General features: G+C 40.1%; 2 protein-coding genes across 13 annotated transcripts in view; both read right to left on the bottom strand.

Moving 5' to 3' along the window:
• Positions 1-568: 568 nt before the first annotated feature.
• Positions 569-3,014, bottom strand: LOC146550267 (transcription factor HES-5-like). The gene is made up of 2 exons (XM_085259304.1): positions 1,862-3,014; positions 569-1,745 (listed from the first exon to the last, which is right to left on the bottom strand). Exons 1-2 carry the CDS (start codon positions 2,021-2,023, stop codon positions 1,305-1,307), a joined length of 603 nt encoding a protein of 200 aa, XP_085115430.1. The 5' UTR covers positions 2,024-3,014; the 3' UTR covers positions 569-1,304.
• Positions 3,015-6,040: 3,026 nt separating this feature from the next.
• ubr4 (ubiquitin protein ligase E3 component n-recognin 4) overlaps positions 6,041-27,730 on the bottom strand; it is a 56,022-nt gene continuing 34,332 nt past the window's right edge. For 6 of the 12 annotated variants that reach the window (XM_085259287.1, XM_085259288.1, XM_085259290.1 and 3 more), the window contains 48 exons: positions 27,481-27,585; positions 26,929-27,084; positions 26,372-26,540; positions 25,946-26,150; positions 25,750-25,863; positions 25,306-25,515; positions 25,068-25,217; positions 24,744-24,971; positions 24,325-24,403; positions 23,979-24,221; positions 23,629-23,797; positions 23,343-23,487; positions 22,961-23,046; positions 22,770-22,857; positions 22,261-22,454; positions 21,853-22,092; positions 21,625-21,763; positions 21,380-21,505; positions 21,083-21,211; positions 20,639-20,988; positions 20,311-20,401; positions 20,062-20,146; positions 19,212-19,339; positions 18,964-19,093; positions 18,691-18,851; positions 18,467-18,576; positions 17,969-18,110; positions 17,714-17,795; positions 17,402-17,575; positions 17,148-17,269; positions 14,832-15,029; positions 14,621-14,701; positions 14,388-14,475; positions 12,984-13,111; positions 12,658-12,765; positions 11,315-11,431; positions 10,998-11,188; positions 10,644-10,817; positions 10,448-10,547; positions 10,117-10,335; positions 9,925-10,038; positions 9,574-9,716; positions 9,329-9,454; positions 9,049-9,243; positions 8,640-8,864; positions 8,235-8,325; positions 7,840-8,002; positions 6,041-7,514 (listed from right to left, as the gene is read on the bottom strand). In XM_085259287.1, the coding sequence (XP_085115413.1) occupies positions 7,450-7,514; positions 7,840-8,002; positions 8,235-8,325; positions 8,640-8,864; positions 9,049-9,243; positions 9,329-9,454; positions 9,574-9,716; positions 9,925-10,038; positions 10,117-10,335; positions 10,448-10,547; positions 10,644-10,817; positions 10,998-11,188; positions 11,315-11,431; positions 12,658-12,765; positions 12,984-13,111; positions 14,388-14,475; positions 14,621-14,701; positions 14,832-15,029; positions 17,148-17,269; positions 17,402-17,575; positions 17,714-17,795; positions 17,969-18,110; positions 18,467-18,576; positions 18,691-18,851; positions 18,964-19,093; positions 19,212-19,339; positions 20,062-20,146; positions 20,311-20,401; positions 20,639-20,988; positions 21,083-21,211; positions 21,380-21,505; positions 21,625-21,763; positions 21,853-22,092; positions 22,261-22,454; positions 22,770-22,857; positions 22,961-23,046; positions 23,343-23,487; positions 23,629-23,797; positions 23,979-24,221; positions 24,325-24,403; positions 24,744-24,971; positions 25,068-25,217; positions 25,306-25,515; positions 25,750-25,863; positions 25,946-26,150; positions 26,372-26,540; positions 26,929-27,084; positions 27,481-27,585 (7,076 nt within the window). In that variant the 3' untranslated portion in view covers positions 6,041-7,449. The remainder of the gene's footprint in view (positions 7,515-7,839; positions 8,003-8,234; positions 8,326-8,639; positions 8,865-9,048; positions 9,244-9,328; positions 9,455-9,573; positions 9,717-9,924; positions 10,039-10,116; positions 10,336-10,447; positions 10,548-10,643; positions 10,818-10,997; positions 11,189-11,314; positions 11,432-12,657; positions 12,766-12,983; positions 13,112-14,387; positions 14,476-14,620; positions 14,702-14,831; positions 15,030-17,147; positions 17,270-17,401; positions 17,576-17,713; positions 17,796-17,968; positions 18,111-18,466; positions 18,577-18,690; positions 18,852-18,963; positions 19,094-19,211; positions 19,340-20,061; positions 20,147-20,310; positions 20,402-20,638; positions 20,989-21,082; positions 21,212-21,379; positions 21,506-21,624; positions 21,764-21,852; positions 22,093-22,260; positions 22,455-22,769; positions 22,858-22,960; positions 23,047-23,342; positions 23,488-23,628; positions 23,798-23,978; positions 24,222-24,324; positions 24,404-24,743; positions 24,972-25,067; positions 25,218-25,305; positions 25,516-25,749; positions 25,864-25,945; positions 26,151-26,371; positions 26,541-26,928; positions 27,085-27,480; positions 27,586-27,730) is intronic. The other 6 variants (XM_085259289.1, XM_085259294.1, XM_085259295.1 and 3 more) reach the window with 3 other exon arrangements.

Genomic DNA, 27,730 nt, shown 5'->3' with positions numbered 1-27,730 from the left:
TCTGCTCAAATTACTGTCACTTAAACTGACTTGAAAATGTAGTCATTTTGTAAGAATTAGAATTTAATTTAAGCACTTGTAGAGTGCCACCATTCAGCTCCACCAGACCTGTGCAAACAGATGTATTATACACCTGGCACTATGGCAAGAAAAAAAGACAGACTTGTACATTTTAATCGGCATCACTCTTTAAATGGTGAAAACTTGCGTCTAGTTGGAGTTTCTGTTATATCGCCATTTTATTTTCCCCATTTCCTAAGTCTTTACAATGTTTAGAAGGTTTGTAGTGATGTAAGTGACTAATTACTGGAGCCATAGATGCATAAATGGTGATCAAACCACCAAATATTTAGCACTAACCTAATGAATCTTTACAAGAACCAGAGCTCAATTCTTACACTGAACTAAAGCTGCTGTCAGTTCTGACTGGATTTAAGTTTTTAGTCCCCCACTCCACCAGCTCCCTTCTCTGTCTCTCACTCTGGTGTACAGAAATGAATCAATCAGTAATAAGTCAAGACATATTTAGCACTGTAGTTTTCTTTAAAAGAAAGCACATTGCGATTACTTATATTTGCAGAACTTCATCAGAAGTTTCTCATTTATTTTTTTTCAATATCAAACTCCTCAAGGAAGCAATAAATCAGATTCTTTTTTACAAAGATTGATATCAGCGCAAAAGGCCTTTATAAAAGGCATTGTTATGAAGATTTTAAAAATCCATTATGAACATTACAAGTGGACAGGTAATGGTTACAGTATCAGTATCCTTCATACACAGGCCAAATGATGGTTACAAATAGAACAAAGTATAATCGTTATAAGATTTACAGTACAGATGGATCCATGGGATCTCTCTATGGCTTGTTTTTGATTCATCAACAGCAAACTGATGAAACACGTCAATCAGTGACACTCAGTATCAGGGACAAACAGTAAACACATCGATCAGTGTCTCGGACACTTAAATAGTTTCAAACCAACGTGGTTAATATAATTCAATGATGTTTGCAAAACAAACAAAAAGTCAGGAGCAGTTTTCCCACAGGGACAATTAACGCATTCACAGAATGAGCACTCCAAATAATAAAGCGTGTATCATATATAATACACTAAATCATTTCAGTCCTTCCAAAGGGGTACCGGCACATCGTGCTGATTTCACCACAAAATAAAACACTTGATAGTATTGAATCTTCTGCTAAAGCAGAAGAAAGCAGACTTCTCTATAAGTCCTTAACTCTCTGTCCATGACGTTCACAGACGTAGTTCTCTCTCGGTTCACAGGTGATCCCGCCTCCATGTTACCAGGGCCTCCACAGAGCACAGCTGACCTGGCTTACGCCCTTGCTGGAGCTGACCTGATGGAGTGGGGAGCCAGGAGGGGAGGGGAGGTTGCAGGGACTGTGACTGGTCCCGCTGGACGCCTGCAGGCCGTGAAAGTGGCTGAGTAGCAGCCTGTGGGCTTGAGTCTGGACCTGGCAGTGGGACAGGAAGCTGACAGCCTCCTGCACGCAGTGGGAGTAACCGTCGCTAGCCACCATCGGGCTAGAGGTCAAGCCGGCCTGCTTCTGCTGCTGGTGCCAGTTTCTCAGATATGACACAGCCATCTCCAGGATGTCAGCCTTCTCCTGCTTGGAGTCAGGCTGCTGCCTGAGGAACTCGGGCCCCAGCAGGGATTTCAGCTGCTCGATGCTGGTGTTGATGCGGTCTCTGCGTAGTTTCTCTACCATTGGCTTTCTCAGCTGAAGAAAAGAAGGAGAAAAAAAAGGTATTTTAATCAAATTGAACATTGCTTTTAATTGAATTATTTGTACCAACACAAATCCAGTTATGAGACTTTTCTGAAAAAAGTATTTACCTTGTGAGCAGGGGTCAGGTGTTCCTTGTTTGCTTGTCCAAAAACAGAGGGAGCCATTGCTGTGGAGTCAGGGTCTCTACTCGGATTGAAGAGCTGGTTGGATCTGAGCTGCGTTCTCCTCTCCTCTGCCACTGCCCTGTATTTATACACCCAAATCTCCATATGAATGTGTGAGTCTTAGGCTTGATGGAGTTTCTCACAGTCCCCGGGCCAATGGGAGTGCTGGGAAGGGCTTTGAGGAAAGCAGGGCTGCCACATGCTCAATGAAGTGTTTATAGCCGTGGGGACAATGAGTGTGTCTCTGGGGAGCAGGTGGAGGAATAGACTGCAAGAGAAAGCCCGGGGTGGAGTGGGCAGAGGGAGGGGGGCTGAGTGGGGGTAGATGGGAGACTGACCCGGTGCTTGTGCTGATATGGGAAAGTGGTGACCCCAGAGGGAAGCATGCCGCTGTCTCATGTCATCTTCACCGCCACGTAATTGAAGACAAAGTGCCTCTGCCACCAGGCACACGTGGGTGTTACAGAGGGCCAAGCATTAGAGAAAGACCAACATGCAGCCACTTCCACCAGTGTGAAATGGCAGACTTTCAGAGCTGTGCAACAGGTTGAGGTTCCTCAAAGATTCAAAGAGAAAGAAAGCAACAGATTTGCAACTCAAACCTATTCAGCTGAAAAAGAAAAGAGAATATTTAGACTATGAATATTTAACCCTTTTTTCAGATAATCTGATTAAACTGTTATATGTTTATAAGGTGTTTCCTCATTCAAGGTTTAGTACAATTCTTGAGAGACAGCTGTATAATCTGACCAAATTACTCTCACAATATCCAGCCCTGATGAAGCTGAAGTATTAGTGATTAATCGCAGCTAATTTTCATTACGTTCACCAATCTCAAGCATTTTCATAGAGATTTGTGTGACATCTAAAGACTGTAGAGCTGATGCAAAGTGTACTCTCTCAGTTACAAAAAAGTACTGCCATTCAAAATTTGCCTGTTATAACTCATTAGCGACACGTTTGGTTATCAGTTTGTCAGCTTTAATCTGATGAACGTGATTAGAGCTGTGTGTGAATTGTAAAGTGCTTCAGCTTTAAGCTTTCACGCTCCCAGCACATGCTGACACATCAGGCAACCCCCCACAAACTCATGCAGACAGCCACACTCTCATTCACTTTCCCTACCCCACACACACACTCACACACCCACACAGCTGGCTGACCTGCATGCCGCTGGCCACGTCTCAGTCACACGCTCCCTTCCTGCCTGTGTGGAACGTGGGAGCCGCTGTGGTCCCAGGCTTCCCACACTTCAGTGTTTAATGACTCTGAGGCCGCCTGCACAAAGGAAGTGTGCCCCATTGCACAAAGATTGAGTGACCAACCCCCCCTTCGAGCCCCACTAACAACACATGCACGCACACACCCAGGAAAACAGGGCTGTCAACAGGGCTTCCAGGCACACCATCTGGATGGATTGTATGCCATTGTCGGCCGATCAAGCGCGGGAGATGTTTACCGTGAGAATTGGAGAGGCTGAAATAGAGACAGAAAGTTAAATAAGAAGAATAGGGAGTGTGTGTGTGGAGGGTGGGAAACTTTCTGGATAGGATGATGAACTTTTTTTTTAAGAATCTGTGAATAAAAAGGTGCAAAACTCTTACACTGTTTGACACGAAAAGTTTAAGAAATTGAGAAAAAAGTGAAAACCACTTCACTTTCTCAGCTTGTTGCAACAGAAAAGGGATTATTCTATATTAAAGACTAATATAACAGGTACTAACAACACTTAGATGCAGATCCAGTCTGTGATGATGCTTTTTGTTGCCCTCACATAGATCACATTTCCAAAAATGTATCTAAATATTTAGGTTGCCTATCTGGAAACTCTGCCCACCAATGGACGTCTTTCTCCTCCAGGAAGAACGTCCTCAGACAGATGTTGTCCTCCACGTTCCCACCACATATCATCCCAGTGGATACAATAACAAGGAAATCTCCCTCAACAAGGGGCAAGCAATGGGCCCCTCCCACCTGTTTGTTTGGATTGGGGCCATTGTACCCCAATGAATTCAACTAATTCATTCACATCCTATTGTCATAATGCTGCTTTGTGATTGGCCAAACACTGTGAGAACCAACATCACATTAAATCAGTGGGAAAGTTGGCATAAGTATATAAATGAGGGAGGTCTCTGTGGGTAAAATCATAACCCTGAACGTTTTCTTGTAACCCACACGGGCCTGGACTCACGGGACGCCATCCGACTGCATATTCGCCATGAGGGATCAACACACAACGTAAGCTCGAATACAAGAAACTTCATTGTAGATCATCCTAGGCTTGATCCTAGTTTTGAACAGGCATCACAGCAATGTTTCTTCCACTATCTGTGAATTTGACTCAAAAGTGATTGAAAGTTTTTCCTTTTTTTTTTTTTTTTTTATGTTGAATGAATGTTACCAAAACCATTTCTACATGTGCCGTCAATATTTAAGCATGCTGGTATTTTCTCCTGGAAACAACCCAATTCTCTGCATCTACCATTAATTTGATGTTTCTCCATCTCCTTCCACAGCCTGTGTAAGATGATGATTTTGGAAAGGAAGTGCACAGACAGAGCAGTGAGGCTCCGCTCCACGTTAGAGAGCCATCTAAGCACTGGAATGAGCAGCTCTGACGTGTGGGACAAGACTGTCTCCTTTTTCACAGTGAAGAAGGCCTTCATTTTCCATAATGGCTACACCAAATCCTCCAGAGAGGCCATGAGGCTGTTCCCCTCACCTTCTGAGGATGTGTCGCCTTTGTGTTGCCAGTAAGAAGTGCACCGAAAGAGGGTTGAAATACGAAGAGGAAAACAAAATCTAGGCATTTTTATAAACTTTTTTCTCCAAATGTCTTCTTAAGCACAAATGGTGGAAAAGATGGGAGTTCTCATTAACTGTGACTACCTGCACCGTGATCCTATTGGTCATTGCACAGGCCCTAGAACTGTGCATGTTATGCCTTAAATCTAAGTACTTCTTAGAACTTTAAGATCATGTTATTACAGTTTTATTAAACTGAAAGTCATATTCCTTTGTATAAAGGGTAAAAGTTAATTTTATGCCAATGCATATTTTGTAAATGTTTAAGATATTGTCAGTCATGTATAAAATTTGTTGCTGAAAGCCATAAGTGAAAAGTGCAATGTGCTTTCCTGTGCAATTTTAAGTAAAATGACATGTTTTCCCATCATGTGCTGCTTGTTTTGTTTTCTAAAAAAATGGATTAAATATATACATTTCTTTATTTTGTTTGCTCCGGCACTTTCAAAATGTAAATGATTAAATTATGATTCTGTGTTGAGCCCCGAAAGGTTCGACTTCCATATCTTGCACTTTAGTGTCATAATCAATGTCACCCTCTAGTGTGCATTAATGCAACAACACTTCACATGTGATCCACAATTATTCAACCATAAATTCTCAGAGCTCTGCTTTAAAGCTGCAAACTTTTATAAAAGTGTTCTTAAATACATTTCTGGAGTTTTAACCCTCTGTGCATGAAAAGAGGAAGTAATCAGACTGGGGACTTACCATCTTACACCACTACGCACATGCCTGCATTTTTAATGAAAAGTATACTGATTGATGTAAAGTGCTGCGCAAAAGGTCTCTAGCCACCCTTCATTTCTTTACATTATGCTTGAAAAACTTGGAAGTAGGTGCAGCAGTTAGTTGAAATGTGCAAATATATAAAGAGGAAAAACAGTGCAGTTGTAACAGTCTTCCTATTCTTCGTCTAAACTATTAGGGAGCATTCTTGTGATATACTTTAAGTAGTCTTCAGGAACAGCTCTCCAGGCTTCTCGAAGCATCCAGGATCCAGACCTTCAGAGAGCCTGGGGAACTATTTCTCAAGACCACCTAAAGAAGTTCTAAGAAAATGTCGCCTTTGAAGCAAAATGTGAAGAAATTAATTTTAATGAAACCGTCAAAGACTAAATCAATCCAATAGATATGAGATCCAATTTAAACTACACTTTCCACATTATTTAGAGTTCATTTGTATTCTGTGCATGTTTACAGACAGCAGTGTTATGAGCACTGTCAAAAGATTAAAGGAAACAAAGGTGCAGGTTTTAATATTTTTTCCCCCCAAATCTAGAAACCAGCCGGAACAGAAGAGGTTACCCTGAATCAGATTTGGAATTATTACGGCTTTATTAATCATAGGCTAAATTCAAAAAGCAGACATTCAGCAACAGTTAAACATCGTATAGCAGCGGGAATAGGTGAATTGACGAGAAACTGGGTGAACTCCACACCATGCATTCAACTCTTGAGTACAAGGGTTCTGTAATAACTGTAAGTTCAAAGTTTGCTCAACTGTTGAGGGTAAAAGTGAGACTTTGCTTTCCAGAAATCTGTTCTGGAAACTGACGTGTGTGTTTCCAGAAATTCTGAGGAAAACCAAAACCTAAATTAAAGAGTGCAGAGAGGCTCAAGAGGGAAAAAAATAAAAATAATTAGTCAAAAGAGAAAAAGTGTAAAGGATATAATGTAGGTCTATGTTTATTATTCATTTAGACAAGTCTGGTGTTTCATTGCAACAGATGGAAATGTTTTCATCAATCCAAAGTTTACTTCATCACCAAGGCATAGCTTTGTGGAAGAAAATAAAACACTTCATTGTTCTTTCCCCCTCTTTGCTTCCAAGGTCGATACAAGAAAAAAATAAAACCAAACTGCTTTTTTGTTTCCCTGTCCGTCACTCAAATTCCAGTTAGACTCTACATGAAGATCAAACAGCAAAAGCCCAGAAGAAAAGGACAGGTTAGCTTGCAACCATGTGACAGTGAAACCTTCTGCCATTTTAAAAAACCCTTACCAAAAAAAAACTTAAAGCACAACAAAAATGGAAAGAAAAAAAAACAAAAAAAAGGAAAAGGAGTTAAAATCAAATGCCGCTCTTCATAGGTGGTGGGTCAAATACCCAAAACATTTTAGTTATTGTACCCCAAAGAGAGGGGGAGGAGTTTAAAGCCAAAAGATAGGATCACAACAAAACAGAATTCGTAGGCTGTTCCCATCAACAAAAAAAACTATTATTTCTTCTTTTCACATGAATCATTAAATTCAGCTGGCCTTTTTTTGATCATCTATGGCATCATAAAGAGACAGATGCCTTGATGGTGACAGATGTGAATGGTTGTGGCTGGGTGGTCGGCAGAGCCCTGCTTCATTTTTCCCTCAAGCTTCCTGAAACAAAACAAGTTGTGATCTCAACTCTAGTCTGAAAGAGTTTGAATCAAAGTGTAAATTCTGTTTTGTGTGCCCTCCCCAACCTTTGACAGCACGGTGTTTCTGTGTTAAACTTTACAGAGATGGTTCTTTTCTCTTTTTCTGTTTTTTTTAAACTACACATAGTTTCTGCTTAAAGATCATTTGAAGATGTCATATGGGAGTGGGAGTTAAGTAGGAAGCGTGGTGTATACACTGTGTGAATATCAGTGTGTAAAAAGTAAATTTTTGTTCAGCTGGTAGGTGTCCAGATGATAATTGCAGGGGCGTTTTGTGTTTGAGGGGTTGTGGTTTGAGGTTGGCCATTAGGGCAAAGAGTTCAACAAATCCTGCAGGAAGAGGTCCGGGTCTGGAATTTCAGAGAGGAGACCTGAAAAACAAAGTTTAATAGTAACATTCGACCAACACCACAGTTTATTATTCACACCAGAAAAGAAGTGTCGTAAATTAAAAGAAAAATGGCACAAGAGAAGACGAAAATAAACTGTGAAGCTTGTTTATACTTCTGCACTGAATAATGCAAATCCTCTTATTCACTGATGGCATTTATTTGAGATGGATTTCACTGAAATTTCACTACCAAAACGTTCTTTTTTGTGGGCTTTCTCTATCTGAGATGATTTATTTTGTCTAAAAAGAAGTAGTATCAGAATAGTATCAGCCAGAAACATAGGTGTGTGTGTGTGCATACTGACCTACAACATCAAAGAACTCTGACAGGGATTCAGCGGGCATGAGTTCATCCTGGAAAGCCCTGAGCACACGCTCGGAGGCCTCATAGATGGGCATGTCATTGTGACGGACATATTCTGCCAGTGAGAAGGACCAGCCGCCCTCTGTGTTGCTGGTTGGTACCTTCTGTAAAAACAAAATCAAGAGCAGAAGAGGGAATTACAGTATATTATCTATTTGTCTAATGTCAATGTTCCCATTAGATTGAAAATGTCCCTAAACACCCACCCCCCAAACAAACAAACAACATTCTGAATTCTGTATTTACAGGTAATGACTCCTATTTTTACAAAGCATCCCCAAAATTGAAAGAGCATAATACCATCGTTTTACAGTATCGACAGGCAAAATACTTTACCCTGAACATGTCGTAGACCAGGTCCACCAGGCCCCAGAAAAGAAGAGGTGAGCGATACACTGCATATTCCTTTGGTGTTTTATCTGTGAGCCTGAGATTAGATAAGAGAAGATGTGGATGAAGACCTTCTGAGATAAATAATGGACACAACATTCAATGGTTATTCCTTTTTCTTTTTAAATTTATAACTCTGACCTGCTTCACTGGTCAATACTCACATGTCTTAGATGTATTCAAAATAAAATTACACTAGTGTAAAAGTTTCCTGTTGGAATTATTGGCAAACAAATTAATAATTTGGTACTGAACCTGCTCCCTGCTTGAAGGATTTAATTAATATCACAGACAAAGGTGCCCTGCATTGAGTGTAAAACAAATGGAGACAGGAAAGGAAAGGTCTCATACTTGTTTGCACAGGCTGCCGAGACTTTACGGGCATGCGCAGTGCCCAGAAGTCTCCGCAGGAAGTACAGACGAGAACTTCTCCACCGTTCGGGTGGCATGATGTGCATGGCCAGGATGGTGTAATAGTGGGGCCCTTCAACTTCATATGAGCTTTCAACCCATTTCTCACATGGTTGCTCCTGGAAACTCTGCAGGTTCTTCTCCTCTCGGGACGTAGCCCTTGTACTACAGTGACAGAATTTGCAAAGTGAAATAAGGTGAGATGGGAATGAGAACTATGAGCTGTAAAATCAAACTTTGGATTTGTGTTTTATTTTAAGCCTCAACAGTCCCACACATGTATCACCTCAGCATCAATATTGAGTAAATGTCAGCAAGTGTTTTCTGTGCACATCAAAAATGTACATACGTGTTGAGGACATAGAGAACAGTGTGGATGATATAGGGGATGAGGTGGATGTTGCTCTCCCGACCTCCACCTCCTGTGTCCACGCTGAATGACTGCTCAGTAGCAAAGCGGAGGAACAGCAGTTTGGTATCGTGGATGTTGAGTTGGTATGTGGGCTCTCGCTGGCCTGTGCACTCCTGAAGATATGTGTTGTGCCTGTGCAGTAAAAGAGTTTGGTTGAAGAAATTGTGCCACATGAAGAAAATGTTCTCTCTAATTTATGCTGATTTTTTCTTTTAACCTTGCTAGGCATGTAGCAAAAGCTGATTCTGGCACATGTGGCCCCCACACAGGAAGCAGACCATTGCACTTGGTGTTAGCATTCTGGAGAGCAGCACTGTCCCATTCCTCTCGCCCACGAGCCAGCCTAAAATAAGTAAAAATAACAGGCATGTATTACAAAAAAAATGAAAAGTGGGGCTGCAGAAAGAATGTAAGGGGTACTCTAAACATCACCACAGAGTAAATGCTGGTGTTTGTAGCTACCTGACTGCTGCCAGATGGCAGTCATAGTGGACTATGTTAAAGTGCGACACAGTGCTGTAACCCTGCTGCTTGCGAGGCTTGTTTTCAAATTCCTCCAAGGCTACACGCTTTGTGAAAGTGTAAATACCCAGGACTTTGGTTGGCTAGTGAAAGAGAAACCAGAATGAAAATGAGAACTGAAAACAACAACAAATTTCAGCATGCCAAGAAAACCAGCAAATCAGACTGATAAGAGTGTCATTTTAATTATCTACAATTTGGCTACTGATACTTTAAATAGGATTCCAAAACCAGATGTCTTCAGTGTTAAATAATGTCAAACTTCCCTCAATCCTGTATGTGCTTTTATACCTGGAACTTGTAACCTTCTCTACAGATACAGCAGGTCAAGCCTGGTTCCTCTATCAGCTCTTCCATTTGCTTCAAGAGTGAAGTCTTTGTCACCACCTGCCCCTTTTCATTGGTCTGAAAGACAAACATAAAGCTTACAATAAAATCCACATTTCAATTCAAGTCTGTGGTAATAAAAAAAAATAAAAATACCGTCATGCCAAGAGTTCCCAGAGCCTTCTGCCTCATAGCCATAGCCATACGCTTTTTCTCAGCTCTGGTTTCTCTGCGGGCTGCTTCAATCTTCAAGTTGACGTCACTGTGTTCCCTCAGAGCCTCTAGAAGGTTCTCTGCTAGAGTTCCTATGCCTTCATCACTGGATACCTGCTCCAGCTTGTGCAAGTTTGTTATCGAATCTGTGCCTATGAGCACCTAGACAAAAGAAGATGACACTCAGCTATATTAGGGAGACAGGTTCATGTGTTTACAAAAAGAACTGTCTGAGTTGACTCCAGTTTAGTCTAATATTCAAAGCATTCTGTACCTGTGTGGGGGGATGCTGGGTAGCCAAACCACGGAGAAGTCTGAGAATAAAGGGTAGAGCAGGTCTAGAGAGGAATTTCTTCCAAACATCCGCATCCAGACTGATGAGAGATTTCAGAAAAACAAAAAAGAGGTTTAAAAACAAAAAATCTTGCATTTGTACTTGTATACAAAATATTTACCTACAAGAGACCTACTTTTTGGCATTTGGGATATGCTTCTTCATGTAGTCCAGTGCACTCTGTGTGATTCCTATTTGCAGAATAAGATCTTTCAGTTGATGGCCGTTGCTGTTATTTTTGATTCCAGCAGCGATTTTACAGAAGCAGTCCAAAAACACTTTGTCATCAGCACTATGCTCCTCGTCGTACCTTAAAGAAACACAACACAAACACAAAAATAAGAGTCAATTTCACTAAATTAACTATAAAAGTGCCCATAGGAGCATGGTTCTCCTACAAAGATTAGCCCGATTTATCCATTAAAATGTAAAATAATAGCCCCTTTAAAGTCTTCATGTGCTTATTAGTAAGTAAAAGCTGAGTGCTCACTTGTCAAAGTTGCAACACGGTTTGAAGCGTTCCACCAGAATCCTCATCTTCTCTAGTTCGCCAAAAGACAGGTATGGAATAATGCGCAGAAGACCCTGGAGCACGCTGGGGTTGGAGCGCACAAACAGGGTGTTGATCTGGTCTAACAACATGACAAGCTGATCCTTGTCTCCTGTAAGGAGAAGGTTACCCTGCAAAGGACAAGACAGTTTCTAATTAAAAAAACTAAACAAAACACAAAAACGGAATTAAAAGGTCTTTTTGAGGGTATGATTTTATGATTGTAGCAGAAGATAAAATTAGCTTCAGATTGTTACCTTGTCCTCTGAAATCTCAGCATTGGCCTCATCCAGAATGATCTCCATGATGCTCAGGACTTGCTCTGCTATAGAGGCTCCACCACTATCCTTACTCTCTTGTTCTGCCACTAAGGCCTGAAGGAAAAATAACATAAAAAAAATATTTCCCTCTCTCTCTCTATCCATCTCCATCTCTCCATCTATATCTATATATCTATATCTATATATTAGGGGTGCAACAATACTTGTATCGATATTGAACCATTCGATACAGTGCTTTAGGTTCAGTACGCATATGTATCGAACAATACAAATTTTTTTATTTATTTTATCAACTTTTCTTCTGATGATGCTGTCTGTGTTGAGCGCTCAGTGGATCTGCGTTTGACTACTCTGCCTAGGCTGCACTGTCGAGCGCAGATCCACTGAGCGCAGCGCAAGCTAGCAAGACAAAAGTTAAGCTCGTTGCAACATGGCAACTGCCTCAACGCTAGCCGAATTTGAACCTCCCCCACCCTCATTCAGATCTGGCGTTTGGAACTATTTTGGTTTTCATGTGAAGTATGACCCTGATGGTAAGCGCGTCATGGACAAAAGTAAAACAGTATGTCGGATGTGCCACGCAATGCTCAATTGGTGGGAACTAGCGCGTTAGCACAGTTAGCTTGTTAACGTGTTGATGCCATCCAGCCACACACACAGGGCGATCCGCGGTAACTCGTTAACGGAGATCTGCCGTGTTGTGGCGTTAAGGTCATTTCAACGAGATTAACGCTGACAGCACTAGTGGGAACACAACGAATATGACTGCACATTTACGCCGACATCATCCTAGTGCAAAGACAAGTGGAAGCAGACAAAAACAACAAGCACGCAAACTTTACCCAAATCATTTAGACAGCCGTTAGCACATGATTCTCCTTATGGGGACCTGATATGTTTAATATGCTGCTGAGAATATAGCCCAGAAGAAGCGTATAGTATAGCTTTTATTTTGGAAAGAGCCATTTCTCTGTAATAAACTCTTTTACAAAGATGAGTGATTTCTCAATCAGATAGATTTATTTATTTTTTATTATTTTGTTGTTTTGGCAACATTAAATTTAAAAACTGTACTTTTGAGTTAAAATATACATTTGTCATTTATTAAAATTATAAATTAAAAAAGGCATGAACATTTTTTGTATCGAAAAAATATCGAACCGTGACACCAAAGTGTGTGTGTGTGTGTGTGTGTGTGTGTGTGTGTGTGTACACACACACACACACACACACACACACACACACACACACACACACACACACACACACACAAAAATACAATCTAGAAACTGAATCACAACAATCAGCATAAGACTCACCAAGTTTAGAGTTCCCAGCATGACATTGAGTGTGTTCATCTCTGGTTTGACAAGCTGTTGCCTATTGATCTTCACTTTCACACAGTAACTGAACAACTTCAGCAAAACCTGGGGGAGAAAAAAAAAAGTTTTAATTCTAATTTAGGGCACTATATGAATTTAATTCTAAATAATAATGACATATATATTCTAGATAACCAGCATTCGTTTTTACTAATTCAAAGAAGAATTCAAAATTACAAATAAATTACAGTTTACATTGATGACTGGAGAATAAAGAATGGTATTATTTCAAAACGCTTTCTGACACAAAAATACTGTCTTACGGTGAGCAGATGTCTTCCTTGTTTAAAGTCTTTGATTCCAGACAGCCGGTTGAGCATACACTCGAGTCCTCCACACTGTGCCATCACTCCTGCCATCTTGTACACTTCTTCATCATCCTCCTCCTCATCTGTAACGAGGTCAATTAAAACATTTGCATCTCATTCTGTGCATACAGGTACATATGATGGCCAAGAATACATACAGCAATAATTATATTAAGGGCAAAACCTGGTAGATGTCACATAAACGAGAACAAGCTTGACCCTAGGGCTGCTCGATTATGGCAAAAATGATAATCACGATTATTTTCACTGAAATTGAGATCACGATTATTTGACGATATTTATTTAACCCTTTAAGACCTACCATAGAACCAAGTCCACCAGAGCTTATATATATATATTTTTTTTACATGTTGTAGTGCCATTTGTGGGAGCATTTCAAGTTGCTATACATCAATACAACTGTTATAGCCCATATTTTAATAATATGTATGCATTAAGTCCATAGTAATTACATAAATTGCAAAAAAGTGCAATAAACTACAAAAAAATTGAAAATCGCTTTTGTTTTGTTTACATATATTTCTACTTGGAGAAATTTAAGAGGTTTATCCCTCAAAACTTTAAATACAATAAAGTTGCAAAAAAATAGTTTCCCACCACAGGAAATTTATTTTGAGTGTCTTCATAGTTTTATTTTGGAGATACAGCAATTTTTATATACTGCAGGAAAAACAAAAAACAATCCTATGATGCAAATTTGCAAAGAAAACAGCAGGTGCATCATTTCACTGTGGGAAGTGTTACGAACAGCTGATAGGAACGGCGAAGCGTGTTTCTGGAATATTATGTTTTTGTTCCTGCAAGCGCTTTTTATGCAATTTTTGCAAAGCTATATGTGGAACGAAACCGTGACCGAGGACAAGCTGATGGCATCAGATGTAAGTACAACTCCTCCGGTTTCATATGCAAAACAAATTATTGCGCTAGCTTACACGGTTCAGGTTCTACAGGGATTTAAAAATAGTTACGCAAAACGGAGCGTGCTGCTCTGACCGGCTTTAAAGGGTTAACAATAACTTTAAAAAAAATAATATAAAATAGTGTGCAACGGCAGTCACTCTCCAAATAACTTCTGCTTAGCTTTCCGAGCTTCCCTCGGGTCCTCTTAATCAGCGGTCTCCACCCTTTTTTGCGCCACGGACCGGTTTATGCCCGACAATATTTTCACAGACGGCCTTTAAGGTGTCGCGGATAAATGAGGGAGGGGCTAATAATCGGCTCAGTCATTTTTAATGATCGTTGAAAGCCCAGATCGTAATCGTGATTAAAATTCGATTAATTGAGCAGCCCTACTTGACCCTAATTATGAAGACACACCAAGTTAAAAGCAAATCAAACCTGTAGTTGAATCCAGTGACTCTATGAACTCCTCAGTAGCATCTCCAAGTAGTCCTCTCATACGATAGATGATTCTCATTGGCTCACCCTTTTTGGGGGGGGGGTGGGGAGACAAGGTCAGTGGGCTCTCAGTACCATTAATTCTTTAAAGGACTGTAAGCATTTCATGACAATTTGTATGATTCCAAATGTTTGTAAAAGTGTAACTAATTCATAGAAAATGTGAGTCTCACCTCATTTGTAGGACACCACACCTTCTTATAGACCTCTGCCACTGACAAATCCAAACTAATGATTTTGTTGTTTACCAGAAGCTGAAAAACAAAAAAAACCCAAAACAAAACAAAAAACACATCTGGTAATTTTTTCTTGAACTGTGTCACCTTTTATAATTTCACAAGAAAAGGAAACCTTCAAAGCAACTCAAATGTAAGGTTACTTTACCTCCATGCCACTGTCATCTTCAAGAAGAGCCACCAGGTCGCAGTCTTGGCAGATCTTGTTTTTGATGTCCCTCATCAGAGGACCGATGCCGGGCTCGTTGCTGCTGTAGGGGTTTCCTGGCATGCGACCCTGCAAGAAGTCCTCTTGCTGAGGATCCTTTTCCAGCGTCACAAAGAACTCTGTCACCTCATTCTCTTCCTAGATAGTGAATGAAACAAATGCTCCAGATTAGGGCAGGGCAATATGGCCAAAAATATTTATCACGATATATATTTGAAAATTTGCGATAACGATATAATTGACACTAGACAAAATACTTTACAACTCCACAACTTTATTAGCGCAAAAAAAAAGAAAAAAAAAGTATTTTCACTTAAACAAGCGAGGGCTGGGCTATATCATACCGTTCACGGTAATACCAGTATAATGTTGGGCAACGATAGGAAAATGAAATATCGCGATAGAACATGGGTAAAACGCGCATGCGCAGTGCCTTTGTTTACATACGCACATGGCGGCAACGCAGAATGAGAAGAGCAAAAGGGGATCGTTAAATGAAACTGATGAGCCAGAATTGGTTTGTAAAAATGCTGCAACTTCAGTGGTGTGGAACTGGTTTGGCTTTCATCCGTCAGATACACAACAAAGCACAAAATCGACAGAGCCCCTTATAATCCCGTGTGCCTTATGTATGAATTCTGGTTGTGTTTACTGACCTCAAAACGATTTTATGTGGCACACAGCGCTCGAAAATCTGTCAAATGTTTCAGTACGACTTTGCTAAGCTACGAAGCCGCACCACTTGATGGATTGTCGGAGCATTACGGCTATCGTAGTCAGGAGCCTCGCGGAGTGATACGTACTGCGCTTCAACATAATATTACCGTATTGTGTGTGTATAACCTCTTTCAAGTTTTGTGGATATTATACATGGTTATGCTGAGGATATGTCGGCCAATTTCCACTGGAAATGCCTTTCGGTTAAACTGTCAGCAAGGAATTTGCATTTGCACTGTTAATTTTTTATATAACTTTAATGCACTTAAAAAAAGCTGTTTGTTTAAGTGAAAATACATTGATTTTTTTTTTTTGCACTAATAAAGTTGTGGAGTTGTAAAGTATTTTGTCTAGTGTCAATTATATCGTCAGTTATATCGTTATCGCAAATTTTCAAATGTATATCGTGATAAATATTTTTGGTCATATCGCCCTGCTCTGAAACAAGCAGCTGTTTTTTTTATGTGCATTAAAGTTATATATAAAAATTTAACAGTGCAAATGCAAATCCTTGCTGACAGTTTAACCAAAAGGCATTTCCAGTGGAAATTGGCCGACATATCCACAAAACTTAAAAAGAGGTTATACACACAATACAGTAATATTATGTTGAAGCGCAGTACATATCACTCCGGGAGACTCCTGACTACGGTAGCTGTAATGCTCCGACAATCTGTCAAGCGGTGCAGCTCTGTAGCTTAGTACTAAAACTGTACTAAAACATTTTTTGACAGGTTTTCGAGCGCCGTGTAGCACATAAATCAGTTCGAGGTCAGTAAGCACAACCAGAATTCATACATAAGAATTATATTGGGCACTGTCAATTTTTCAGAAAAATCAAAGGATTTTAAGAGCGACTTATTTACCGAAAAACACGTTAATAACAACGGCCTGCTTGCATGCTCTACAAAATAGTGCTTTGGTGTGCATCTGACAGACGAAAGCCAAACCAGTTCCACACCACTGAAGTTGCACCTATAAACCAATTCTGGTTCATCTGTCATTCAACGATCCGCTTTCGCCCTTCTCATTCTCCGTAGCCGCCATGCTTTTTCTGCCATGTGGGTATGAAAACAAAGGCACTGCGCATGCGCGTTTTACCCGTATTCTACTGCGATATTTCATTTTCTTATCATTGCCTAACATTACACTGGTATTACCTGAACGGTATGATATGGCCCAGCCCTACTCCAGATTAAAACAAATTCTGCTTCAAAACTGTTTCCAAAATTACACAAGCACGTCACTTCTTCATCTTTACTCACAACTCAAAGAATGAACGTTAAAACACAAACTACACTCAATCTAAATATATCTGTATATAATACAAATACTTGTATATAATATAACAATTTGTATATAATTACTTCTTATTACTTGATCATTAATCTCAAATGTCAAGAAAGCAGCAGGATGTTGCACTTGAAAGCCTTCAGTCAAATGAAAATTACTTGTATGACTTAGTGAAAATTAGTGAACATTATATTAAAATTTAAGACATTATTTGTTGCAGCTCTAATCGAGGTAAAGGCAACTCACAGGGTAGATGATGCTGCAAAGTCTCTCAAAAATGAACACAGGTGTTCTGTAGTCATCCAGGTTGTACCGCTTTGCAGTCTCTATGCACACTGCCATGAAAGCTTTGGTTTCAGACTCGGTTCCTATAAACAATACAAGACATACAAATAAAAAAAAATATTAAGCACAATTTGTACAATATTCAGTTGACCAAATAAGAATATTATTATCTTTTTAAAAACATAATTAAATTTATAATTATTGTCAATGCCCACCTGTCGTCATGTCTTCCAGCATCTCAAGTAGCATATCCTGAGTTTCATCAATGAGTTTGGTTCGCTGAACCACCAACTTCCTCAGGCACAGATAACCATTAAGAACCGTGCCGACCAACCTACTTTTGAAATGCCGCTTAATGGACTCCACTTCGACAAAAGATGACAGCAAACCTAAAAAACACACACAGAACCAAAAAAAGAAGATTCAGGAAAGTCTGAATTAGCTGCAACTTTACTTGTGATATAAAAGTAATTTGTACCACTCAATCTGTATATATGCTGAAAATCTAAAGATGGAAACTAACATACCAGTCAAGCTCTTCAGGGCGTAGCCTTGCTGCAAGTCTGTGCTCAGTGTAGCCTCCTCTAGAGCCAACAGATTGGCTATTTCCTGATCATAGCAATAAACAAGATAAGATACTGAAATAGGAGCACTTCTAATGGATCTAGTGACACTTCAGTTGTTTGAAATTGGGAAAGGAACAGGACTATGAAGATACTAACTTAAAAACACCAGTGTTTATCTGACTATAAAATTACATTCTTTGAACGTTAAAATAATACCTTGGTGATCAGGTTGCCAATGTAGGGCAGGACTCCCCGGGCAGCCAGATAAATCTTCCAGTGTGTTGGCTTAATCAGCTTCTGGTACAGACCCAGATACTCCACTGCACACTCTCCAGCGACACTCAGTTCATCCAGATAACTTAAAGAAGGACAGTTTTTTAATCACTTTAACAGTTTTCATCCTTTTGCTTGAGAAACTATGCAATAAGTGAGCTGCCTGAGATGCATTTTCTTTCATTATTAAGCACAGAATTATATTTTTCTTTAACACTTTATCTGTAAAGTATTTAAAATAATATTATTTTTCTGCCCGATAATTCATTTTCCAGCAAATATAAAATCATGGAAATACATGATAAGAGCTATTCATCTTTAACTAGTTATGCTATATTGCTAAGCATATCCAAATTCATTGGAATTATCAACCTAATTTATGTATATGAAATTCAAAATAGAGCATGTCATGATTTTATGGCTTTCTGTTGAGACTCGTACCTGGTGAGCAGGTCCAGGACCTGTTGCTTGCGGCTAGGGATTGTGGTAAGTGCCTCCACAATAGTGCAAGCTGCCTGTCTTGCAGCCTGGGTGGCAGGTGTGAAAAGAACCTGCAAAAAGTAGAGCTAAAGTTAGCATTTTTTTAAGAAATTGCATTTACCGGTTTGTGAACTAACCAACAAAGCAAACAACATTTTTCTGATTTTTTATTTTTTAATTATTACCTGTCGCAGCCAGTTGTTGTGGCTCAGTTTAAGCAGGCGCGGGAAAAGGCCTTCTCCTTTTCTAGACCTCATGAACTGTTTCCACTTCCACACATACTTCTCAAGTAGATACTGTTTCCGTAACTCAGCCTTCCCCTGAGGTTTTGACATCGTTTCCTGACCTGCGATAGACAACAATGAGAAGTTTATTGAGTGCTCCTATTTCATTAAATACAATAAATGAATAAACCTGTGACACTCAGATAATGTAAACCGTTCAGACATGATACTTACATCTTGCTGGAAGACACTTTTTCCAGGCCTCATAAGATGCTTTGGGATCTTTTTTGAGCCAGAGTTGGGCCTGGGCGTGGATTTCATTACTGTAGGGCCTGACTGTAGTCAGAGACTCAATGGCAGCATCCTTTAAACAGAAAACACACATAACTTTGTTAGGTGGCATAATACAACCAAGTGGTAACCGACACAACAGATATGCTTATATTTATCTATTTTAAACATGCAGCAAATTTTTTTTTTACCTTGTTCTTCTTGCTAGTGGGAGCAGGGGGCTTAATCAGCTTTTGCAGGATTCTCAGGCACATCAGTGTGATGTTTTCCACCACTACCGGTGTCTTTATGTTGACAGACATGAGGAACAGGCTGAGGGCTACATATGGGGAAGGAGTGAGGGAAAACAAAACAAAAGATACAACACTATTAGTCGAAGACTCTTAACTGCTTTAATCCAACAAAACCTCTTTCAAAATAATATTAGAGGAAAAAAGAAGAAGCGATAGTTCCAGGTGTCTAATCAATACCACCCTATGTAGACCGAGACTGATTTGGTCAGACAAAAATAACCAAACCAAACCTAAATAAATAAATAAATAAATAAATAAATTGTTCTCTCAAAATTTCTGGCCAGGATTGACCGAGCTGGATGAACTGTTTATAAATTTAGAGTCCCTTAGCCCAGTGGTCCCCAACCCCCGGGCCATCGACCAGTCGTTTGGTACCGAGAGTTGAGGCTCGGGTGTGAAATTTATGGTTTCTATCTGTTTTTAGCGTTAGTTTTTTTTAAATAGTTTCCCTGGGTCTTTTTCTGTGTGTTATGAAAAAATCTTTTTTTGGGGGGGGGGGTGGGGGGGTGGTACCGGTACTGGTTTTATTTTGTTGTATTTATCCGCGACACCTGTCCGTCCGCCAGTCCGTGAAAATATTGTCGGACATAAACTGGTCCGTGGCGCAAAAAAGGCTGGGGACCGCTGCCTTATCCATACAAATGATCCATCAATAGAATATATCATATGCATATTTTATTAATTTAATTTATTAATTGTTATAGACAAACAATGCACGGCATAATTGAAGTATATTATTAATGCTTACCACAACGCAACCGTAATTCCCAGCATCCACCCTCTTTTGAAATGGAGTCCGTTAGCAGCAGCATTTCATACTGCAAATTACTAACCTGATGGGGGAAAAACAAAAAACAGTGTGTGTATTTTAAAATCGGAGCTCTTTATAGTAAAGTTCATAGTCACAGCGACTCTGGAAAAAAAAAAAAAACAACCCCCCCACAAAAACAATGTTTGTTGGGTTTAAATTATTTTCAGTATGACCTCTGAGACCTACCAGATCAGGATTGGCCCAGTGACCTTTGAGGGCAGCTGACACCTTGGCAATGATCAGATCGTTCATCTGCTGAGTGGCTTCTGGGTGATCTCTGAAGCAAAAGATAGAGAGGCAAGGAAAAAAAACAAAAACATGTAAGGATACAGGAGACCAAATGACAATGAAACACCATTATATACAGCGTGTATTAACATAGAAAGTTAAAAAGCAAAAAGCTGAGATTTCAATGTTATCGTTCCAACAACTTACAATACTATCATTGCTTATATGTGGAACTGAAGTCAGGCAATTAATTGTCACATGAAAATATGTGAAGGAAAGGACATACCTAGTGAGGAGACAGACCAGCTGGCGCACCTCCTCCCTCATGGCTGCTGTACCTCGACGCAAGTTATACTCAAACAGCTCACGGATGAGACCCTGAAGGACTAGGATCTGCCGAAGGGCTGGATTGGTGGCCAGTGCGCGGAGCAGTGTGATGCAGTGACCTGTAACAGCTGAAGCACAGCCGTAACACTTGGTTGAGGATGTATGGCCGCAGCCCAGCACAGAGAGGGCGCGGTACTGACTGGCGGTGAAGGTGGGCTGGTGGCTACTGCTGCTCCGAGATGACTTAGTGGCAGCCTCTCTCTGTTGTAGGTCATACTCCAAGAGCTCTTTACGAGATGCAAGCACTTTCTGTAAACAAAGAAGGAAGGGGCACAATTGTATGAGAGCAGGAAGAAAACAAGGGTACAGATATCAGGAAAGTTAACTGCATTTTCTTCCTAACCTGTATAATCTTGGAGAGTTCATCAAATGAGGTCTTGCAATCTCCACTGTATTCCTGAGCCAGCTGCTGAATGTATCTGTTCACATTAGCAGAGGATGCACCAAGTCCTGCTCCTGCTCCAGTGTCATCCTGAAAGAAATAAAAGACAAGAGAAAATACTGTTAGATAAAACTGTAGAAATAGAGCTAAAATAGAGACTGAAGAAAAACATAAATGATCTCTGCAGCATGTGCAGGTTGCATTAGTACAAGCTGTGCTTATTTAGGTCAAGTGCTCTTTCAGTCCCTCTTGACTGACCTGGGGCTTCTCCGGTGCTGCCTCATTGACTTTAGACAAGAGACTCTCCAACTGAGGCCGGTGACCCATCAGCTGGTGGTAGACCCGGTCAGCTTTGTCCAACAGGGTGTTAATGTTGGTCACAGCCTATGCAAAAAGGGACAAAACATTTTGTAGTCTGACTTTTAGGAATGGTAAGCCTATTTTTAACCAATTCCTTTAAATGTTTTTCTTGTCCTAGAAGAGGCTTCTTTTTTTTTTTCTACCTTTTTCCTGTCTTCCTCATTTTCAATAGGATCCACAGCACAGCATGGTTTAGCATACAGCATGAAGTCAAATCGGGCATATTTGCAGAAACCACAGGCGTTGCACAGGAAGGGGTCTTTTTCGTCATAATTGATAGACCTGAAAAGTGTCGACCATATAGTAAAAATCCAATAAATCTAAAAGTGTCTTCAATTCTTTAAGAACCGCAGAGGAAACACAGGGCTCACCTGCACTTGTGGCACTGATACACATTCTCACCGCAGTTGCCACACACACCGGGGTTGGCCGGTACGGAAGCACTGCAGCGTGGACATTGCAGGGTCTCAGTGGAAGCCTGGTAGTTCTCGTAGAAATCGGAAAACTCAATCATCAAGTTGGAAGCGACGATAGGTAAGGGAAGGTCAATCTTCACTTCTGTTTGTCCCGGGGTGAGCTGAACTTTCTTGGCTTTGTGCCAACGAGCAGGCCTAAAAAGAAAAGAAAAAAGACAGTAAAGTTAAGGACTCCTAATTAATGCCAAAAAAGTAAATTAAAATGAAACTTCCAAGTTGATACTACATCTTTGCACCTTAAAATTTACCATAATAATATGAAAACTAAAAGCAAGAAAGAACAGCAGCTCTTTGCTGACATACTTATTCTTCAGCTCCACGATCGCCTGGACTGTCCTGTTGTTGTAATAGAGATTGATGGTGCGGACCATTTTGGTGCGTTTGAGGTCACCAATCTTCACTGTGACTTTGCTGATGGTGTGGCTACCAATGAGCTTGACAACCTGTTGTGTGGTCGTATAGCGGGTGTCTACTTTGATGGATGACAGTTTTATATTCTGGTGGATGAAAATAAAATAAAAATAAAAACTATGCTTAAAACAATACTGAGAACTGTTTATACCTACGTTTAGAGGATGTTTCTATCAACATAACTGTATTTCATCATTGTTTAACTAACCAGCTATGTTACACAGTTAATACTAAGAGTTTTGCATTTCGCAGGGGGTTTTCAAATTCTGAAACCAATACCATCTCTCTTTAAGCCTTCCCCTGTGAAATTTACTAGTATGTAAAAATTATTTTAATTAGCTTGACTGCCTGTGCACTTTTTAAAAGAATATGCCTGTTGTGTGAGGGTGTGTTTCACTCACGGAGAAGGGAACTTCTGGATTGTTGCACACCAAGCAGGGGTCACTTTCCAGATAAAAGCCATCAAACTCCACTAATCCAGAGAGTGTGCTGCAGAAAAAAAACACATGTAATTTTATGTAGATGATGCCCAATAGTTGCATTCTCACTGTTATAAGATTGAATGTTTCGATTTCAGTATCTATCAACATACTTGTATATATTGGAGTTGGGGTGATTTGTCAGGATATGGTTCTGTGCTCTCAGGATTTCCACAGCCTTTTGGGAATACTCCTTCAGCTGGAGAAAAATACATAAATAAATAAGAGAAACAAAACAATTTCATCTTCTATCATAATGAAAGTGGTGTCTATGGTCTGTGGAGACAAATAAAAACACAAGCATCAGGATATGAACCCTTGTGTAATACTTTAAGAACAAAAACTAAACGTTTAATTGTAAATACTGAATTATTCCTCTTTGAATTGATATAGAAAATAGCCAAACTATAATTTTATTTAAAAAAAAAAAAAAAACTGCATGAAATACAGAAAAGGATTTTAAAGAAAGAAAAAAAGAAAAGAAAAAAATCTAACCTTTTTCTCAGTTTGAGGGGTTTTGAGTGAGAAGTAACCAAGTAGGTCGACAAACTGGGCAGCTTTACGGCCATATGCAGGAAGCTCTGGCCAGATGGCCCAAGTCAGTTCAAGCAGCAGCTCCTGCTGAGATTTACTAGAGTTCCTGCGGAAGTACAAACAATATCAGGTTGTCCATACATGTATTCAATTGTTAAAAAGTGATGCAATAAGCCTAAGCTTTTGTTAAATAGACTAATCTTTAGACCAAACTACCCAATGTACTAGGTGTATGTTTCTACAATACCTGTAGATATGCAGCGCCAAGCAGTGGGCTTGCCAGCGCACAGCAGATGAGTTTGACTCCAGCAAGAAACAGCGTAGGAACTGAATGAGCGTTTCCTTGTCTGCAAATTTGTTAAGCTGACTGACCAGAGCCATACAAAGCTGATCCTCCTGGCTACCAACACCATCCCCTGTGGTCAGTTGACAATATACAATTAAATTCAGGATACTCTCATCGACCAATCATTTTACACCACTTTTACATCTTGTTCAGGTTCAAAGGAGCACTGGAGCCCAGTTCAGTACCCAATATGTGTTTCTACGCTAGTTGATTTTCGAAGAAGTACAACTAGTCATTTTTTATTTTCTCACCATCTTTTTCTTTCTCTTTGTCTTCTTTTTTGCTCTTTTTACTAGAAGACTTGCTCTGAGAGGACTGAGAGGCTCCTGTCTGTCCAGCACTACCAGACCCTCCGCCTGAGAATGAGGATGAAGTAGAGGAGGAGCTGGCCAGCACCTTGCTGCCACACAGAGCACAGGAGAGGAGTTGCAGCAAAACTGGGGAAACGCCCTCATCCACCAAGAAACTGACTTGGAGCAAGAAGTACAAGACAGCTGTATGGAAAAAAAGAAAAGCAAAGACAGAGACATAAATAGTTAGTACTTGTGTAAAACATTTGTTGCTTCAAAAATAAATAAGTAATCACAAACAACTTACAGTCATCCTTCATGCAGAACTTCTGCCAGTTGATTGTCCTTTGAGTGGCAATTTCAGCACAAGCTTTCAGGTGTTCCATCTACAAAAATAAATAAAGCAATTTACAGCAAAGCATAGCAAAGAAAAAAAAAAAACATATACATATATATATATATACACATATACATATATATATATATACATATATATACATATATATACACATATATATACATACATACACACACACACACACACACACACACACACACACACACACACACACACACACACACAAATAAATTCAACACAGCACTGCAGCTTACTAAGACACAAAAAAGGATAAAAACACAAATAAACAAGTTCTAACTAAACCTGTTTTATACATAATGGATCCAGAGTAATGCAGGAGTGGTACACTGTCTTATCAAGACACTCACCAGATTGATGAGTGTGTCATACTGTAGGGCTGAGCCAGATGAGGCAGTGACTACACCAGCCCGGAGGAAGATGCCCTGTTCCTCTAGAAGCTTTTTGATGCTGCGCACATGAGAGTCAAGAGTGTGCAGGTCTCGTAGCTGACGATATTTTTCTTTTGAGCCGCAAATGAACAACAACAGTTTTCTGACTTGCCTCCTGACGAATGGTGTCTGTTGTATCATCAGATACTGGGAAAAATGGGGGGGGGGGGGGGGGGGAATGAGGAGATCAATTTCTCTCTTTTGGAAAGACAAAAGAAAAAAAACATTTATATGATGGCTTACTTCAGATAGATAGTAGAACCAGGAATGATCAAATACAGGAGGTGGGATACGTGGGTTGGCGTCAGCAATTTTCTTTATCTGATATGGCAGCCGAAGCACCATTTCAGTCAACAACTGGGAGTAGGCTTCAAACACATCAGCAGCATGCCCCTGATTGCAAAAACAATATATTGAGTTAATGTTAAAATTTGAGAGATATAAATAGTCTTTTACGTTTTTTATGTTGAGATTATCTTACCTTAACATATTGGCGAAGGAAGAAAGGACTCATGTCAGGGGGAGAGGAAGCTGTGTGTGTGCGGAGGAGCTGGCTGGCAGTCACTGGCTCTTCTTCACCCTGTTGGCTCTTCCAAAACTCCAGGAGTGACTTGAGCACTTGGAGGCAGTAGTCAATAGAACCCAGGCTGAGCAAGGCGGTTGCTGTGGCATTGGAAATGAGGGAGGATGACTAGAAGACAAAAAGAGGGAAAACAGCTGACTTCAAAATTCATGATGTACAAAGTATAATCAAGTTGCATGATAGCCATGAAACTGTGAGCTTCATGGCACAAGTTATGTTAATAATAATATGAAACTTGAGCAAAAATGAGATGTGATGAATGACTGCAATCAATTTTGAGCAGTTGTTGAGAGAGGTGCAAACCTGGCTACACACTACATAGTGATTATAGTACAACTGTACCTCAGAGGAAGATTTGGATCCAGACTTTGTTCGAGACATGAAGACACTAAGCAGCCTCATGATGACCAAATGAACTTCATTTATGGAACTACGCTCATTCTTCTTGGAAACATCCTGCAGAGATATAACACGATTCAGTAAAACAAAAATATTCTGAGCCTGATACAAAATGAGGAAAGGACAAAACAGTAGTTACCTTCTTGTGCATGCCAAGCTCGGCAATGAGCTGTGCAAGCAGGTCATCCAAAGCACCTTTATCCTTTTCATCCTCGCCGTCAAGGTCAGAGGTCAACATGAGGATAACTTGCATGTAAGGGATAGCTTGGACTCCACCTACATTGTGGAGCTGAGAAAGGTGCTGAAGCAAACGCTCCAGTAGCATAAGACGAACCATGTGCAACCTAATGAAAAACATAATGACATTTTTTTACTGGTTAAACTATTAAGCATAAATCACTTTTCATGACAATGTAATAAAAAGTAAATATTATTATCTGTCTTTCTTATGGTCATGTTGGTATCCATAGATAGTATAAATGAGTCTTCAGCACATCACATGGCAGATGTTCATTATCATGGAGCCTTAAGTTAACCTAAAATAATCCAAATTCATGAATCTGACCTGTTGCTTGTATGAATGTCTCCTTCAGTCTCTCCTTCACCTTCTGAGCCTTCACATTCCTGCTGGGCTGTGGTGGTACTAATGGCTCCAGTGCTGGAACTCACGCTGCCTGGACCAGCGGGGTGGCCTTCCGCTGTTGTGTCTCCATATGCACTGCTGCGACCTGACACTATACAAATGCATGAATGAAAGCAACTAAGCAATATGGAAATCTGGTAATGTAACACAGGGAAGGATTAGGTTTTATTTTAAACTGAAGAGTCACGTTTGCCCCTCAGGACTTTAAAGCGCAACAAAATGAGGCATGGGAAAAGGGAAGGACAGGAAAGGTGACACACTATATTATAATCTGTAAACTTAGAGCTACCTTTCTCAGAAGGTTATTGGGAATTAGAGAAAATTAATGTCTAAAGAAGTTTAAAGTCTAATACTTACTACGGGGCTGAAAAGAATTGGATATAGAAGTTCCTACATATTTGAGATACTACCACTAATTCGGGGCATGCATATATAATGTTTTTAATATTAAACTGGCCTGTTTTACTTAAATCACCCACCACTGTGCTCCCCTGCTACAGAGTCGATAGCAGAACCTCCACTCTCTGAGCCCACGCTGCCGCCGTGCTCAGCTGGGGAGGTCCGCAATGTGGAACCATCAGTAGCAGCTGTGCTGCCCTCATCATCTGATGCCGGGGCTGAAATCATAGCAATAGCTGTAACAGTAAATACACCGCGGTCATCTGGCCAGGATACATGATCTTAGTTTATACTTGTGCACCAACAATGCAAAGAGCATGCAGTACAATCAAAAATAAGTGCTACCGAACCCATTGTGACCAGTGTGGCATTAAATTATAGGGGTTAATTTGACATTGGCCAGCTTACAGATATGAGCAGTACAACTACATGCTGTATCACTGATGAGCTTATGAGCTTCAAGTTAGAATAAAATTATTTAATGATAATAATTTCCTTTTATTTAATTTAAAAATAAAAAGTTATTTTATTTTTGGAACTTTAAAAAAAAGGTTTGTTTAACTGACTTGCAACAGTGACTTTGCAAGCATTAAAAACTAGCTTCCGGTTGAACGTGAAGATGGTCTTATTACCTGATGCAGTGGTGTCTGACAGGGTGCCAGCATCAAGTGAAGAGGAGCTTGGGGCCTGGCCAGACAGGCCTAGACTCTGAAGCCCAAGAGCACTGCTGCTACTGCCTAAAAATGTCAAAAATTGTGTTTAAGGACGGACTTCTAGGAGTGCCCAAACTTCCATTAAAATGTGTCAGGGTGAAACATTAAGTTTTGCAGATCAGAACAATTCAAATAACGTAATCTGGGGGGGGGGGGGGGGGGGGGGGGG

Source organism: Mchenga conophoros, linkage group LG20, assembly GCF_057382185.1.
Source record: "Mchenga conophoros isolate Kocher_MC1m ecotype Shallow Benthic linkage group LG20, M_conophoros_male_GT1.1, whole genome shotgun sequence".
In the NCBI taxonomy this organism is placed as follows: Eukaryota; Metazoa; Chordata; class Actinopteri; order Cichliformes; family Cichlidae; genus Mchenga; species Mchenga conophoros.
Note: the sequence above shows the minus strand (reverse complement) of the source record. Positions and strands in the feature narration are given on the sequence as shown.

Bases quoted from the DNA above. Each gene is read 5' to 3' on its own strand.
- LOC146550267 (XM_085259304.1), bottom strand. From the start codon at position 2,023: ATGGAGATTTGGGTGTATAAATACAGGGCAGTGGCAGAGGAGAGGAGA. The intron at 1,746-1,861 runs GTAAATACTTTT...TCTTTTCTTCAG, and splicing joins ACCTGACCCCTGCTCACAAG to CTGAGAAAGCCAATGGTAGA.